Below are 13721 nucleotides of genomic sequence, written 5' to 3'. Positions count from 1 at the left end.
ACAATTTTTGCACAAAACCAACTTAACTGTAATTGCCGAGTCCAAGCCATGGTACAGCCAAAAGCACAGGCATTTTATCTTGATCTCGTGGGTTGCATCCAACACAAAAGCAAGTTCAAGTCAAGTTCTCTTATCTGCGGGGTTCAAAATATTCAGGTTATGTCATCGGGTGGCTATATAAATGAGAAAAATGATGGCATCAACATGGTTTGGCGTTTTTATCATATGGTGGGGAATGAATTGTATTTTGGAATGGGGTCGTGAATTTATGTTAAAAAGTGAAACTGCGTGAGCTTTGGTTAGGACCACTTTTTCAAGTGGTCCATCGTTGGTTATCAATCCTTGTGTTGTCTCCACAAGATTAAATTATGGGATTCGATGTGTTAATTGACTGGTAAAAACGAATTTTGGCATGCAGATGTTGTAAATAACATGGAATAGCAGCAACAAGTACAGGTAAAGTCTTTGTTTAACTTGTTTAACAATTAGGTGGACCACCGAATTTGGTTGCAAGACAATATGTGGTACAACAAAGTTTCTGGCTTCAGCTAAGCGGTGAATAAAGAAAATGAGAAAGTTAAAAGGCCTTTGTTTGGAAGAGGAGAAGCAACGTGGAAGCACAGATTTCATGGACAATGTGGTTATAATATTTGCTTAGGGGTTTAGGTAGATGACCCATTCCGCGAGCCGCATGGCTTTATTTAATAAAAAGCTTATTCAACGTCCATTACTCTGAATAATTAACTCACCTTTCACCTGCAAATTTTAAAATTTACCTTCAATTATCCTGGTAAGGTGCCATCTTAGCCCCTTTTTTTGAATGTGGAAGTAAAACTTAGAAAACAATTTTACATTCACCTTGTCCTATATATTAAAACTTAGAAAAAGGTAACTCTTTGTTTTGAATGTGCAAGTAAAACTTAGAAAACAATTTATATATTAAAACTTGCATGCTCCTTGTCCTATCTATATGGTATGTTCACAAAGAGAGCTCAATAATTAGTTTTTATATGCCGGCATTCTAACTTTGATGAATGGATACAATAAAGTCTATATGTTTATATATAATAACTTGGATAGTAGAATATCAACATGGACATAAAAAAGTAAATAATTACATAGAAAGAGGGGGAAATGGATAAAGGAAACGAGGATATGACGCAGATTAGACATGTGAATGTCCTAGACTTGAGGGAATCCAAAGGTAATGTGAGTTAATAGTTATGTCAGTCCTAAATTAAAAGGAGAAAAAAAAAAACAGAGCAAGAGCCGCAACAAGTGGCGATGGAAATTTGAGTCTTGGGAGGCTGACCAAGAGAAGAACACGAGCGAAAACAAAGAGCCAATAATATCAGTGGAGAATGAGTGAAGAAAGAACCCACAGTTTTAAATTTTGAAAACACACAGAGAGAGAATGTGTGTGTGTGTACAGTGATGGAAAGAAAAGAGAAAAGTGTAGAGAGTGAAGGGGAAAATCAAGATTTCATGGCGAAAAAGTTGAAAGGCGGGTTGCTGGTAGGGAAAAGAGCTGGCCCCTCTACTCCTTCACCCATTTGGCGACTCGAGTTCTCTCCTCAAAATGCCACTACCCCAGAGTTCCTCCAACTTCCCAATGGATCTTCTGTTTCCGCCCGAAAACTCTGTGCCAATCTTTGGGACCTTCACCCTCATTACTCACTTCCCACTTTGCACAAACGAGCTTCCAAGCTTCGGCTACACCATTTTAAACACAAGGGTTTTGATGCTGCTGCTGATCCTCCTCATACTCCCCTTGATCAGGTAGTTGGTTTCTTTTAAAAACGATTTAAGCTTTTGTTTAAATTTTTATTATTTGTTAAAGAAAGTAAAAGGTTCTGCTTTTTCTGGATTCTGATTGTTTGGTTGCTTTGCTGTCCACTGTCTTGGTGTTCTGTTGCTCTCTGTCTGTCTTAACTCTTTTCTTTCTTCTTTCTTCTGATTCTTCTTTGCTGTGAATGCGGAATATTTTGCCTCTTTTCGACACTAATTGTCAAGATTCTTAGTTGTCACTTGTCTGGTTTTCCCTGTTTCTTCTGTGAGGGGCACACGTTTGGTCTAGGGTAACATGCTTTTTTTCTTTTTTAGTCTTTTTAAGTTTCACTTCCAGCTGCTTTAGTCACCATTGCTGCTCATTTATGGCTAGTTTGAATTCTACCAAGTTGTGTACTAGTTGAACTCTACCTGGTGTCTTTAGTGTAAAAAGAGAGCATCAAATTGCTTTCTTTGCTGCTTGACTGGTGAGTTAATTTACGTAGATTTCTGTATTTTATGTGAATCTTTTACTGATTTTATTTTCTGATTTAGATACATTGCCATTTAGTTGCAAACTGATCATCAATTTCTCTTCTCTGAAATCTGCCTGGTCGATTAAGGGACAACTGGTTATTTGGGTCGATCATGTTTCCCTTTTTTGGTAAAATGGATGCATAGCCTTGTCTACTCGTGTTTATTATTAATATTTGTCTTGAATCTAATGTCAGCCAGCAAGTGCAAGTAGCTTGAGGAAGCATAGTTCGGCATCACCGATGCAACATGCTCGATTGGTTGAAAGAAATGGCCATGCTCCACAGCCTGTATCTCTTGCTAGTTGCGGAAGCTCACTGGAGGTCACCATCTATCCTCGGTCATTAATGACATTACCTTTTCTTTTTCAGTAGAAACAGATAATATACTGCAACCAAATCGCTTAAATGGATTCATATTTGTTTTCTTTGCAGATAGCGCCTTATGACCCTGCGGTCGCTCCGTCTACTTCTTTGGATTTCAAGGGAAGGTCTGAGAGATCAAGTTATAGCCTTAAGACACCAACGGAGCTGCTCAAGGTACTCAACCGAATCTGGTCTCTTGAAGAACAACATATATCAAACATGTCGTTGGTAAATGCTCTGAAAACGGAGCTGGGTCATTCTCGGGGTCGGATCAAAGAGTTGTTGCGAGAGCAGCAAACAGAAAGGCAGGAAATGGACAATTTAATGAAGCAAGTTACGGAGGATAAGTTCATTAGGAAGAACAAAGAGCAAGATAAAGTCAAAGCTGTCGTTCAGCTGGTGAGAGATGAGCTGGAAAACGAGAGGAGGTTAAGAAAGCGCTCCGAAAGCATGCACCGAAAGCTAGCTCGAGATCTCTCGGGGCTAAGATCTTCTTTCGCTAATGCTTTGAAAGAACTCGAGAGAGAGAGAAAAGCACGAATTCTATTGGAGAACTTGTGTGATGAGTTTGCTAGGGGAGTTAGAGAATACGAACAGGAGATGCGGTTCCTTAAGCACAAGCATGAGATCGATCACGTTGATGGAGAAAAACCTGAGCGGCTAATTCTCCATATGTCAGAGGCATGGCTTGATGAGCGGATGCAAATGAAACTAGCCGAAGGTCAAACTGATCTTGCAGAAAAGAATTCCATCGTTGACAAGTTAAGCCTCGATATTGAAACTTTTCTTGAAGCCAAACGCTCCCCCGGGTCAAGGAAAAGTGGTCCTAAAGGGAAATGCTCACATCAACATTCTTTAGAGTCTTTTCCGTTAAATGAAGCTGTTAGTGCCCCTCATGGTGCAGTTGATGAACAATATTCCAGTGATAGCGATTTGCAGTGTTATGAACCCAAAAAACCAGTCAGCAGAGTTCTAAGCAAGGGGAGCTGTAAACTTCAAGGGGACAATGCTTTAGTATGCCATGGTGAAGAATTAGGAAACCGAAATTCGATAAGGAAAAAGGCACAGTCTCAGGATGCCGTCAAGAGCAGTAAATCTTGCAGTTTCCGAGGCCGGTTTGACGAACAATTGGCTAATGGAGAGACTAGCCATGATAACAAGGTGAAACGGAACGGGAGCCGTGGACTGTGCTCTATTAATGTGCTTGATAGCTTAATCAGAAACCATTCCTTGTCCTCAGAAGGTGACAAAGTACATCCTGAGTGTAGTTTGAGGGAAGACTCGTGTGTTCAATCCGTATTCAAAGGTCGTGCTAGTCCAGTTCAACAATGGGTCTCGAAGTTGTCGTCTCCCGATTTCAAGAAAACAGATTCTTGCCTGACATTGCCTCCGGGTTTTAAGGAGAACACCCTGAAAGCAAAACTACTAGAAGCAAGACTAGAAGGCCAGCAATCTCGTGCAAAAGCCGCAAAGGGCTCGACGTAGGGTTGATGTTAAATGTGGTTGGTTGAGACACAACATGATGGAAGATCTTCCCAGAGACCGAGACCGAGGATTGTGATTCTAGTTTATTGTACACAAACTTTTGTTTTAGGCCTATAATAATGGGATTAGATGTGTAATGAGAAATTCAATGTTATCCCAGCGAAGAACGCATGCCCATTTGTTTAAAGGATGATGCTATGATATGATGACGCCCAAGAAAAGATATAATCACTGTAGAGAAAATTTGCAATAGCAAACAGCATTAAACATTGAATTTACAGGAATTAAACAAAAGAAAGGGAGAAGACTATGAATTTTAATAAAGCTTGACCCACATTAAAGTTTAATCTTTTCAAAAAATTAATCACTTTGGATAAATGAAAATGTTCAGTTAAGCAGTGACAATGGTGGTATCCCCTGTGGCTGGTAGAGGAACCAAAACCTAGTCAGCTGCTTCGTCATGCACAAACGAGAGAAACATTTGGCCATAACAATTGTTAGGAAATTAAAAGAAATCCAACTTTTATTTTGTTAATGACGGAGAACAACAATAGATAAACTTACCATATTTCTTACGTCAAATCACATTCTATAATTTATAAAATTGGAAGTGAATATATATATTTTTTTCAACAGTGGAAAGTGATTATATTTGTATACAAATATAAAATAAAGTATATAAAATAAAGTGATGGTAATTTATATTTAATAAATTATTTATAAATTTATAGTTTTTATGAATATATAATTAAATATTTAATAAAATTATAGTTCAATATTACTATTTTTTTATTTTTATAGATAAACTTATTTAAAATTATAATTTAAACTAATTTATTTTATATATATTATAATTTAAACATCATTTAAATATATAATCACATATGCACATTTTGTTCAGGGTAGGTAAGTATCATTCCTAAAATTGATTTTTTTTTATTTTAGTTATTCAATTTATTGATTGAACACGGCTTAAAACTTTTATGTGTTCATCCACGGACAAAAATTATGTGTTGTTAATATATGTGTCCATCTTAAAAAAATATTTTTATATCTACCACAATAAATACACTTATTTTATATTATAATTTCGTGTCTAAAATGATTATTTATCTTCACAAAAGCACTTAATGATAGTAACACTAAACACTTAAATCTCAAATCAAACTTTTCGATAAAAAAAATTCTCACATCATGTTATCCTCGCACTTGTTAAGCTAACCCTAATTGTTTTAACCGTCAAAAGTATACATATTGTATTAAATTATTCTAAGTGTTGTAATATCCCAAAAATTTTGGTTAGTGACCAAAATGTAAAATTTGAAATTTATTGACCAAAGTATAAAATTGGGAAAAGTTTAGGGACATAAGTAGTAATTTTCCCAAAAAGAATTTTTATTCCATAATTGGATTGTTAACTCTTGAGAGGGGGTTTTATTGAAATTAGATTCTTGATCCGGAATTAGTGTTAAAAACTAGAAAGTGTTAAAGTCCAGTAAAAATTCGGTAAATCGGATTGAATATAAATTTTGAGAAATTTTGAAGGATGATAAATTAAGCTTATAAATATTATTTTTCACATTTTAAAATGATGGAAAATAATATGGAGTATTGTATTTAAGAAATAATTTCCATGTTCAATTTGTCCCGTTGGATGAAAAATGACAATATTGAAATTTTGGAAAAGTTGCATGGGAAAAACTGTAAAGGGTAAATTGTTTACATTTGACTTTATAAAGATGATAATGGTTAGGCTTGGTATGGATGTAATTATTAAGTTTCATTAATGGTAAAATTGTCATTTCTCATTAAACAAATTTTATATTAATTTAAGCTTAAATACCTGATAAATTAATATGAAATTAACTAAAATTTCATGAAAACTCAGTCATATTTCTCCTCCATTTCTTGGCCTTCATACCCTAGGTAAGAGAATTTTTATTTTTCATTTTTAAGCTAATATATTAGGTTTTTGGATTAAGACGTGAAATAGAAATTTGTTCTATTCGATGAGCTCTATCATTTGAAATCATTATTGCATGTTAATCTTGCTTGAGTTCAAAGATCCCAAATTCTAGGGTTTATATTCATATTAGGGTTTATGGAATTGATGATAGATCTTGAGGTTGTATAAGCATTTACATGCTTGTTTGATGGTTAAATCATATCAAACCTCCTTGAAATGTATTTGGTAGTTTTGGACTAACCCTAAAAATTAGGGAAAGTTATGATTTGATGAAATTTGATTAGGGATTTGATTGTAGAGATTTTATAAGGTTGAATAGAGGTAGATTTCATGCTCAAATCGAATCAAAACCAAGTGAAATCATGGAACCCTAGCCTTGTGCTATTCGGCCTTGGCTTTTGAGGATGAGAAAAATTATGGAAAAGTATGTAGGGGCTAGAAATGATGTAGGATTTATTCTACAAACCTTAGAAAAATTTGAGGATCATTTTGTAATTTTATGAAAGTTGGGGGACTTATTCGACAATTATGGGAAATTGTGGGATATATGTGTAATAGTTCAATAGTTGATGTACTATGCTGGAAATTAATGTTAGAGTGTTGAAATTGATGTTAGAATGTTGAAATTGATGTTAGAATGTGAAATTGGATCATTTTGGAAACTTGGTAAGTTTGGTGAGTAGTTTGGGAAGTTTGGAGGGTTTAAAGGTAATTATGCAATTGTAAATGTACTAGATTGATTATGTTGATTCGATGCTGGAATTTTCAGTATTGAATTTGAATTGAGAAAATAGTAAAAGACCATTTTGAATGAAACAGAAAAGTTGAGATGAATTTTAAAAGAATTCATAATTTGTGGTTAAAAATACAAATTTGAAAAATGTTATGTGAAGTTTGATGAATTTAGATTAAAGGGACTTGAATGGTCCATTTGAAGTGTTATGGTCAGCAATTATGTTGTGACATGGAATTAGTATCGAATGATCATCGAAAGAATTTTGAGGAAATTATTTTCTATTATGTGTATATGTTAGTAAGATTCTAACATGTGGTTTGAATTTGTATATGTTTTTAATGATGCTCATTTAGATTGTTTGCTTGAAATCAAGATCAAACAATATTAAAGCTAAGGAAAAGCTTAAGGATGGAATGTGAATTTCTAAGAAAGGTTTACAAGTTAAGGACACCAGGTGAGTGCAAATTTAATTTGTACTTATGTCGAACAAACATTGGCTTGCGACGAGCCAGTGACAGAGTTACTATGGTAAGAAGAGACTCCTACTTGTTATGTGTTTAGTGGCTCATGCATATTTGTTCATTTGGTGAGCTAATAAAATTAGTGAATAAGCTGAAAATGCAAATTGGTGAATTCTGCCAGGATTTATGATCCAAATAGTAAGTTTATAAAATCATCGGAAATTCTAAAGAAATAGTTAGAGTATTAATCTTACACTGTTGGATACGTATATCATTCTAGTTTTGTTTAAAGTAAACATATTCTAATTCCGAGGAGTATACAAAAGGATATGAATTTTTAACCGAGTATAAGTCAGAAAACAGGGTAGCAGATTCTACTTAAAACAACTTCTGTAAGTCAGATTTGAAAATTCATTATAAATTGTAGAAATTGAACTAGAAGAAGTTCCTTATATGGTTAGATTGATATTTGATTATAGTTTTCAGTGGTATAAACAAAATAATTTTTAAGTGTATAGATTGATATATAATAATATTTCTTTAAAAGTAGTGCAAACTGCCAAAGTTGTAATTTACGATAAATTTTGTAATCGAAAGTAAAGGAATACACCTAAAGCTTAGTGAGGCTTATATTTTGGACCTATAAATAAAGTTTCAAAGTGAGTGCATTATTTATTTAAGTTATATGTAACTAAGGAAGACTTGTGATAAGTTAACCTCGGATGATTTAAAAGAAAAGTTTGAATTAAATTATGGGATATTTCCATACTGATTAACGAAAAGATTTATGAAATATCCAATATGTTTTTATAGGATATTTTATGAAAATTTATTTGAATGGAATTTTTAAAATGATTTTTAAACAAGAACGACTCAAAGTATGTTATGTGATATCTATATTTTTAATTATGGACGGTTTCGAGTATGAATTGCCCAATGCACTGGTTTTGATAAATGATATTGAAAAATGCTACTGATTGGAAATGTTGAATTATAAATTATATGAATTTAAAGTAAAGCCCATTGTATGTTGCATTGAGAGTCGTAGGTACAATTAGTATGCCATGAGGTGGAGTGATTCTGATTCTAATATGGTACATTTGGTACAATTTGTATCGCACCGTTGGTGCAAATGATATGATTGCACTTGGAGTGCATAGTCTGAGTTTGATGAAAGCACTGAAGTGCTTATTCTGCACACTTGTCTGACTCATGCACCCTACATTCTTATAAATATACATTGGACTATGAATCTGAAATTAAAGTTATGAATTTGAAAGTAAAGCTATGAATCTAAAATAAATTATGAATTTGGAAAGTTCTGAATCTAAAAATGAAAGTTCTGAAATATATCTGAATGAAAAGAATTATGACATGATTATTATGTTTGATATTGATTATCATGGTTTTGACATAATATGAGATGATATTTTCAGGTTTATGATGAGGAATATTTGCTTGAATAAGTCAGTTTGAATATTTAATGATTTTATTTAAATTCAAGTTTAAAGTTTTAAATTATTATAATATTATTAAGTTGTTTTATATATGATATCACTTTAGTTTATTTATAATGCCTCACTAAGTGTATACTTAGCGTGTGATGATTTTCACGCGTAGGTAAAGAAGAGCAAACGAAGTAAGGAGTTGAGCTTGACATCAATCAACCAAAAATAATTACAAGTATCAGTAATGATATCCTATTATTTTAATTTCCTAGATGGCATGTGTGCGAATAAGATATGCATGCGATATATAGTTATGAATATAAATATGAATCTAAGAAATGTGAGTAAAAATTTATAATTTTATTAGAATAAGAAACATTTTAAATTAGATGATTATCGACAGTTTATTTTATGATAGGAAACAATATAGAACTATATAGTTGATACCTAAAACTGTTATTGATTTGGGTGATCTAAATATTATATTATGATTTTACATGACTAATTTATTATATTGAAATGATTAAATTGGACAGGTTTTAAAGAAGCAAATTTGTACCGATTTTTCAACTATAAAATGTCTGTAAATGTTATGTGACATCTTTGACTCGTACTCGGGTACGTATATGAGTTAAGGGTGTTACATTTATTGGTATTAGAGCTACAAGTTTAACCGATTATCGGCCTAAACCGAGTTAATTTTATGTTGAAAAGTGTATACATGTCATTAGGATGTCATCGTTACTGATATGATGTTTAAACGATTTGATTGTATGCCACTCCTTACTAATGAAAGTGAATAAGTGAATAATGATTGTAACATAGTTAATTACGATCCTCATGTTCAGTAGGATTATAGTAATGCATTGATACAATAGGAAGTGCTAGTATAAGATTAAAGAAAGGGACATTCTGATGGAATTGAACCTAAGTGACATGGGTACGACTAACTCAACCATAGTGTGATGATGAGTCGTATTTGTAGATAGTAATTGTCTGTTAAAGATTTAAAGTGTTGAGTTTTGATGGATTTAATAGAGTTAACTAACGGAGAATTTGAGGTGATTTTTAGAATGGATTGATTACCCCTATTATGTCACAATGAATTATCGATTAAAGTGATTGATTTTAAAGACTTCGAGGGGTTTTGAGATATTATTTGTGAGGGAAAAGATTAAATATATTTCCTAATGTGATTATAGTAGTAACTATTACGAAGTTATTGCTATAAGGTTGTTAAGCCTTCTTAGTAGATTAGGTGGATACTCAAACTTTCATAGTTAAGCTAAAAGATATTCTAACTATTTGGGAGTATCCAAATGTGTACTTGTAAAAGTTACCTGGATTACTTCAAGATTGAGATGTAGTATAAATAAAATAATATAGAGGAGTTATCGAATATTGCGTTTATTTCTATTACCTCGTATTGGTTGGCTTCGATTGAGCCCAGAGCCTTAAAAGGTATAGTTATTAGAACTGTTAAGATCCAATATTTACAAGACCAAGCGTTCATCTGGGACGCAACAATATTAATTGTTAAAAAAATACGAGTTCATGCAATTATACATGAATTATTATCAGTTAAAATAAAATAATAGTAAATAATAAGTATACTCTTTTGAAGATTAATGATCTAATGATCAGTTAAAAAGGTACATTAGTGTTTCTCAAATCAGATCTCCTATCTGGATATTATTAGTTAAAGACGAGGAAGAAGATCTTCCTAAGACAGTTTTTAGAATTCGATATGAACACTACGAGTTTGTGATAATGTCATTTGGTTTAACGAACATTCCTGCGACACTTATGGATTGGATAAATCGAGTATTTCAGTTATACTTAGATTAATTGGTGGTAGTTTTCATTGATGTTATTATGGTCTGTTGTAAGACCAGGAAAGAACACGATGCATGTATTTGTATAGCTCTTCCAGCTATTCGGGAGAAAAATTGCATGCTAAGTTGACCAATTGTAAATGTTAGTTGTATAGGATTGTATTCCTTGTCCATGTGGACTCAGTTGAGGGGATAATAATATATATCAAGGAAGCACGAGATATAGTCGAATGATAAAGTCCAAAGAATGTTTTTGAATTTCAAAGTTTCTTGGGACTTGTTGGTTATTAACAAAGTTTCGTGAAGATCTTTACAATGATAGTCCTCCCTCTAATCAGGCTACTGAAGGAAAGACATTCTATTCACTTGGATTGATAAGTGACAAGAAAACTTCGAGATATTAAAAAAACTGACATAAGCTTCAGGGCCAGTGTAATCATATCTGGAAAATATTATGTGATTTATAGTAATGCGTCTCATAATGGTATGTGATGCGTGTTTATGTAAGAGGAAAAGTTAAGGTTTATGCTTCAAAGCAACTAGAGAATCATGAAAGAAATTATCCGACTTATGATTTCGAGTTGGCAACAGTTGTATAACGCCACTATCTATATGGTAAGTAACGCTATAACTATACGTATATCATAAGTCGAAAGTATGTATTAATTTGAAGGAGTGAAAAAAGGAAATGGATTAAATTCCTTAAAATATGATGGCGTGCTTATTAACTATCACCAGGAAAGACTAATGTGGTGATGGATATGATAAAGTTGAATTTTGTTCTGAGAGTTTTGAATGCAAGATTTCCTTTAAAGAAAGAGGGTTCTTTAATTGTAAAATTAAAGTTAAAGCCTATGTTGCTAGATCAAGTAAAGGATTCTCAACGAAAAGATGAAAATTGTTGTTTTTGAAAAAGATAGAACAAATGGAAAAAGATGAAATCAAAGACCTTAAAGTTACGTTTGATGGATGCTTGTATTATCGAGATTAGTAGCAGGTATGAAAAGAGCTATCACGAGTTTGTTTCTAAATGTCTGAATGTCAACAAGTTAAAGTAGAGCATTAAGCATCTTCTGGATTGTTGTAACCGATTTTCATCCCTTAGTGGGAATGGAAATGAGTTAAAATGGATGTTGTAACAGGTAAAGATTTTTAAAGATAATCTCAAGATAGTTGTTGATCAACAACGACCATTCAAATTTGAAAAGAAAAGAGATAGTCTATTAAGTTGGTGATCAATATTTATTTAATTATCAATCAGATTCATCTCATGATATCATATCGGAGAATAATAAGATTTGTTCAAAGTTTGACTTATAAAATTAGTACTTATTAAAGTTTGCCAGAGAAATCAAAGGTTGAAAAAATTAATTGGAAAGAGAGTATGCTATGAAAAAACAGTATATTCATCTGTTTACATCATCTTCGTATTGAAAATTCGAGGAAAATTTTATTAAGGGGGAAGAATTGTAATACCAAAAAAAAATTTATTAAGGGGAAAGTTGTAAAGGTTAATTTGTTTATATTTGACTTTATAAAGATGATAAGAGTTATGTGGCTTGGTATGGATGTAATTATCTAGTTTCATTAATGATAAAATTGACATTTCTCATCAAATGAATTTTATATTCATTTAAGCTTAAATACATGATAAATTAAGATGAAATTAACTAAAATTTCATGAAAACTTGGTCATATTTCTCCTCCATTTCGTGGCCTTCATACCCTAGGTAAGAGAATTTGTATTTTTCATTTTAAGCCAATTTAGTATGTTTTTGGATTAAGACATGAAATAGAAAATTGTTCTATTCGATGAGCTCTATCATTTGGTACCATTATTGCATGCTAATCTTACTTGAGCTCAAAGATCCCAAATTCTAGGGTTTATATTCATATTAGGGTTTATGGAATTGATGATAAATTTTGAGGTTTTTAAGGTTGTAGAATCATATCCAAAATTGTTTGATGATTAAATCATGATCAAACCTCCTAGAAATGCATTTGGTAGTTTCGGCCTAACCCTAAAAATTAGGGAAAGTTATGATTTGATGAAATTTGATTTTAGATATTTTATAAGGTTGAATAGAGGTTGATTTCATGCTCGAATCGAAATAAAACCAAGTAAAATCATGGAACCCTAGATTTGTACTATTCTACCTTGGCTTTTGAGGATGAGAAAAATTATGAAAAAAATTATATAGGGGCTAGAAATGGTGTAGGAAGTATTCTAAAAGCCTTAGAAAATTTTAGGGATCATTTTGTAATTTTATGAAAGTTGGGGGACTTATTTGGAAATTATGGAAAATTATGGGATCTATTTGTAATGGTTCAATAGCTGATGTACTATGCTGGAAATTAATGTTAGAGTGTTGAAATTGCTGTTAGAATGTGAAATTGGATCATTTTAGAAACTTGGTAAGTTTGGTGAGTAGTTTGGGAAGTTTGGAAAGTTTAAAGGTAATTATGCAATTGTAAATGTACCAGATTGATTATGTTGGTTTGATTCTAGAATTTTCAGTATTGAATTTGCATTGAACAAAGAGTAAAAGACCATTTCGAATGAAACATAATAGTTGAGATGAATTCTAAAAGAATTCATAATTTGTAGTTAAAAATGCAACATTGAAAATGTTATGTGAAGTTTGATGAATTTCAATAAAAAGGTACTTGAATGGCCAATTTGAAGTGTTATGGTCAACAATTATGTTGTGACATGGAATTAGGATCGAATGAGCATCAAAAGAATTTTGAGGAAATTATTTTCTATTGTGTGCCTATGTTAGTAAGATTCTAACATGTGGTTTGAATTTGTATATATTTGTAATGATGCTCATTTAGATTATGTGCTTGAAATCTAGATCAAGCAATATTAAAGCAAAGGAAAAGCTTAAGGATGGAACGTGAATTTCTAAGGAATGTTTACAAGCTAAGGGCATTAGGTGAGTCCAAATTTAATTTGTACTTATGTTATCGAATAAACATTGGCCTGCGATAAGCCAATGACAGAGTTACTATGATAACAAGTGACTCCTAATTGCTATGTTTTTTGTGGTTCATGCATATTTGTTCATTTGGCGAGCTAATAGAATTAGTGAATAAGTTGGAAATGCAAATTGGTGAAATC

General features: G+C 32.4%; 1 protein-coding gene across 1 annotated transcript; it reads left to right on the top strand.

The window, feature by feature from the left end:
• The first annotated feature begins 1240 nt into the window (after window positions 1-1240).
• On the top strand, window positions 1241-4363 carry LOC120125755 (uncharacterized protein At5g41620-like). Its single transcript, XM_039144108.1, has 3 exons — window positions 1241-1779; window positions 2499-2624; window positions 2736-4363. The coding sequence occupies exons 1-3, from the start codon at window positions 1435-1437 to the stop codon at window positions 4149-4151; spliced, it is 1887 nt and encodes a 628-aa protein (XP_039000039.1). The 5' UTR covers window positions 1241-1434; the 3' UTR covers window positions 4152-4363.
• Window positions 4364-13721: the final 9358 nt, after the last annotated feature.

The sequence above is a fragment of the Hibiscus syriacus genome, unplaced genomic scaffold (genome assembly GCF_006381635.1).
Source record: "Hibiscus syriacus cultivar Baekdansim isolate YM2019G1 unplaced genomic scaffold, ASM638163v2 tig00001349_pilon, whole genome shotgun sequence".
Classification (NCBI taxonomy): domain Eukaryota; kingdom Viridiplantae; phylum Streptophyta; class Magnoliopsida; order Malvales; family Malvaceae; genus Hibiscus; species Hibiscus syriacus.
Note: the sequence above shows the minus strand (reverse complement) of the source record. Positions and strands in the feature narration are given on the sequence as shown.

Bases quoted from the DNA above. Each gene is read 5' to 3' on its own strand.
- LOC120125755 (XM_039144108.1), top strand. From the start codon at position 1,435: ATGGAAAGAAAAGAGAAAAGTGTAGAGAGTGAAGGGGAAAATCAAGAT. The intron at 1,780-2,498 runs GTAGTTGGTTTC...ATCTAATGTCAG, and splicing joins CTCATACTCCCCTTGATCAG to CCAGCAAGTGCAAGTAGCTT. The intron at 2,625-2,735 runs GTCACCATCTAT...TTTTCTTTGCAG, and splicing joins GTTGCGGAAGCTCACTGGAG to ATAGCGCCTTATGACCCTGC.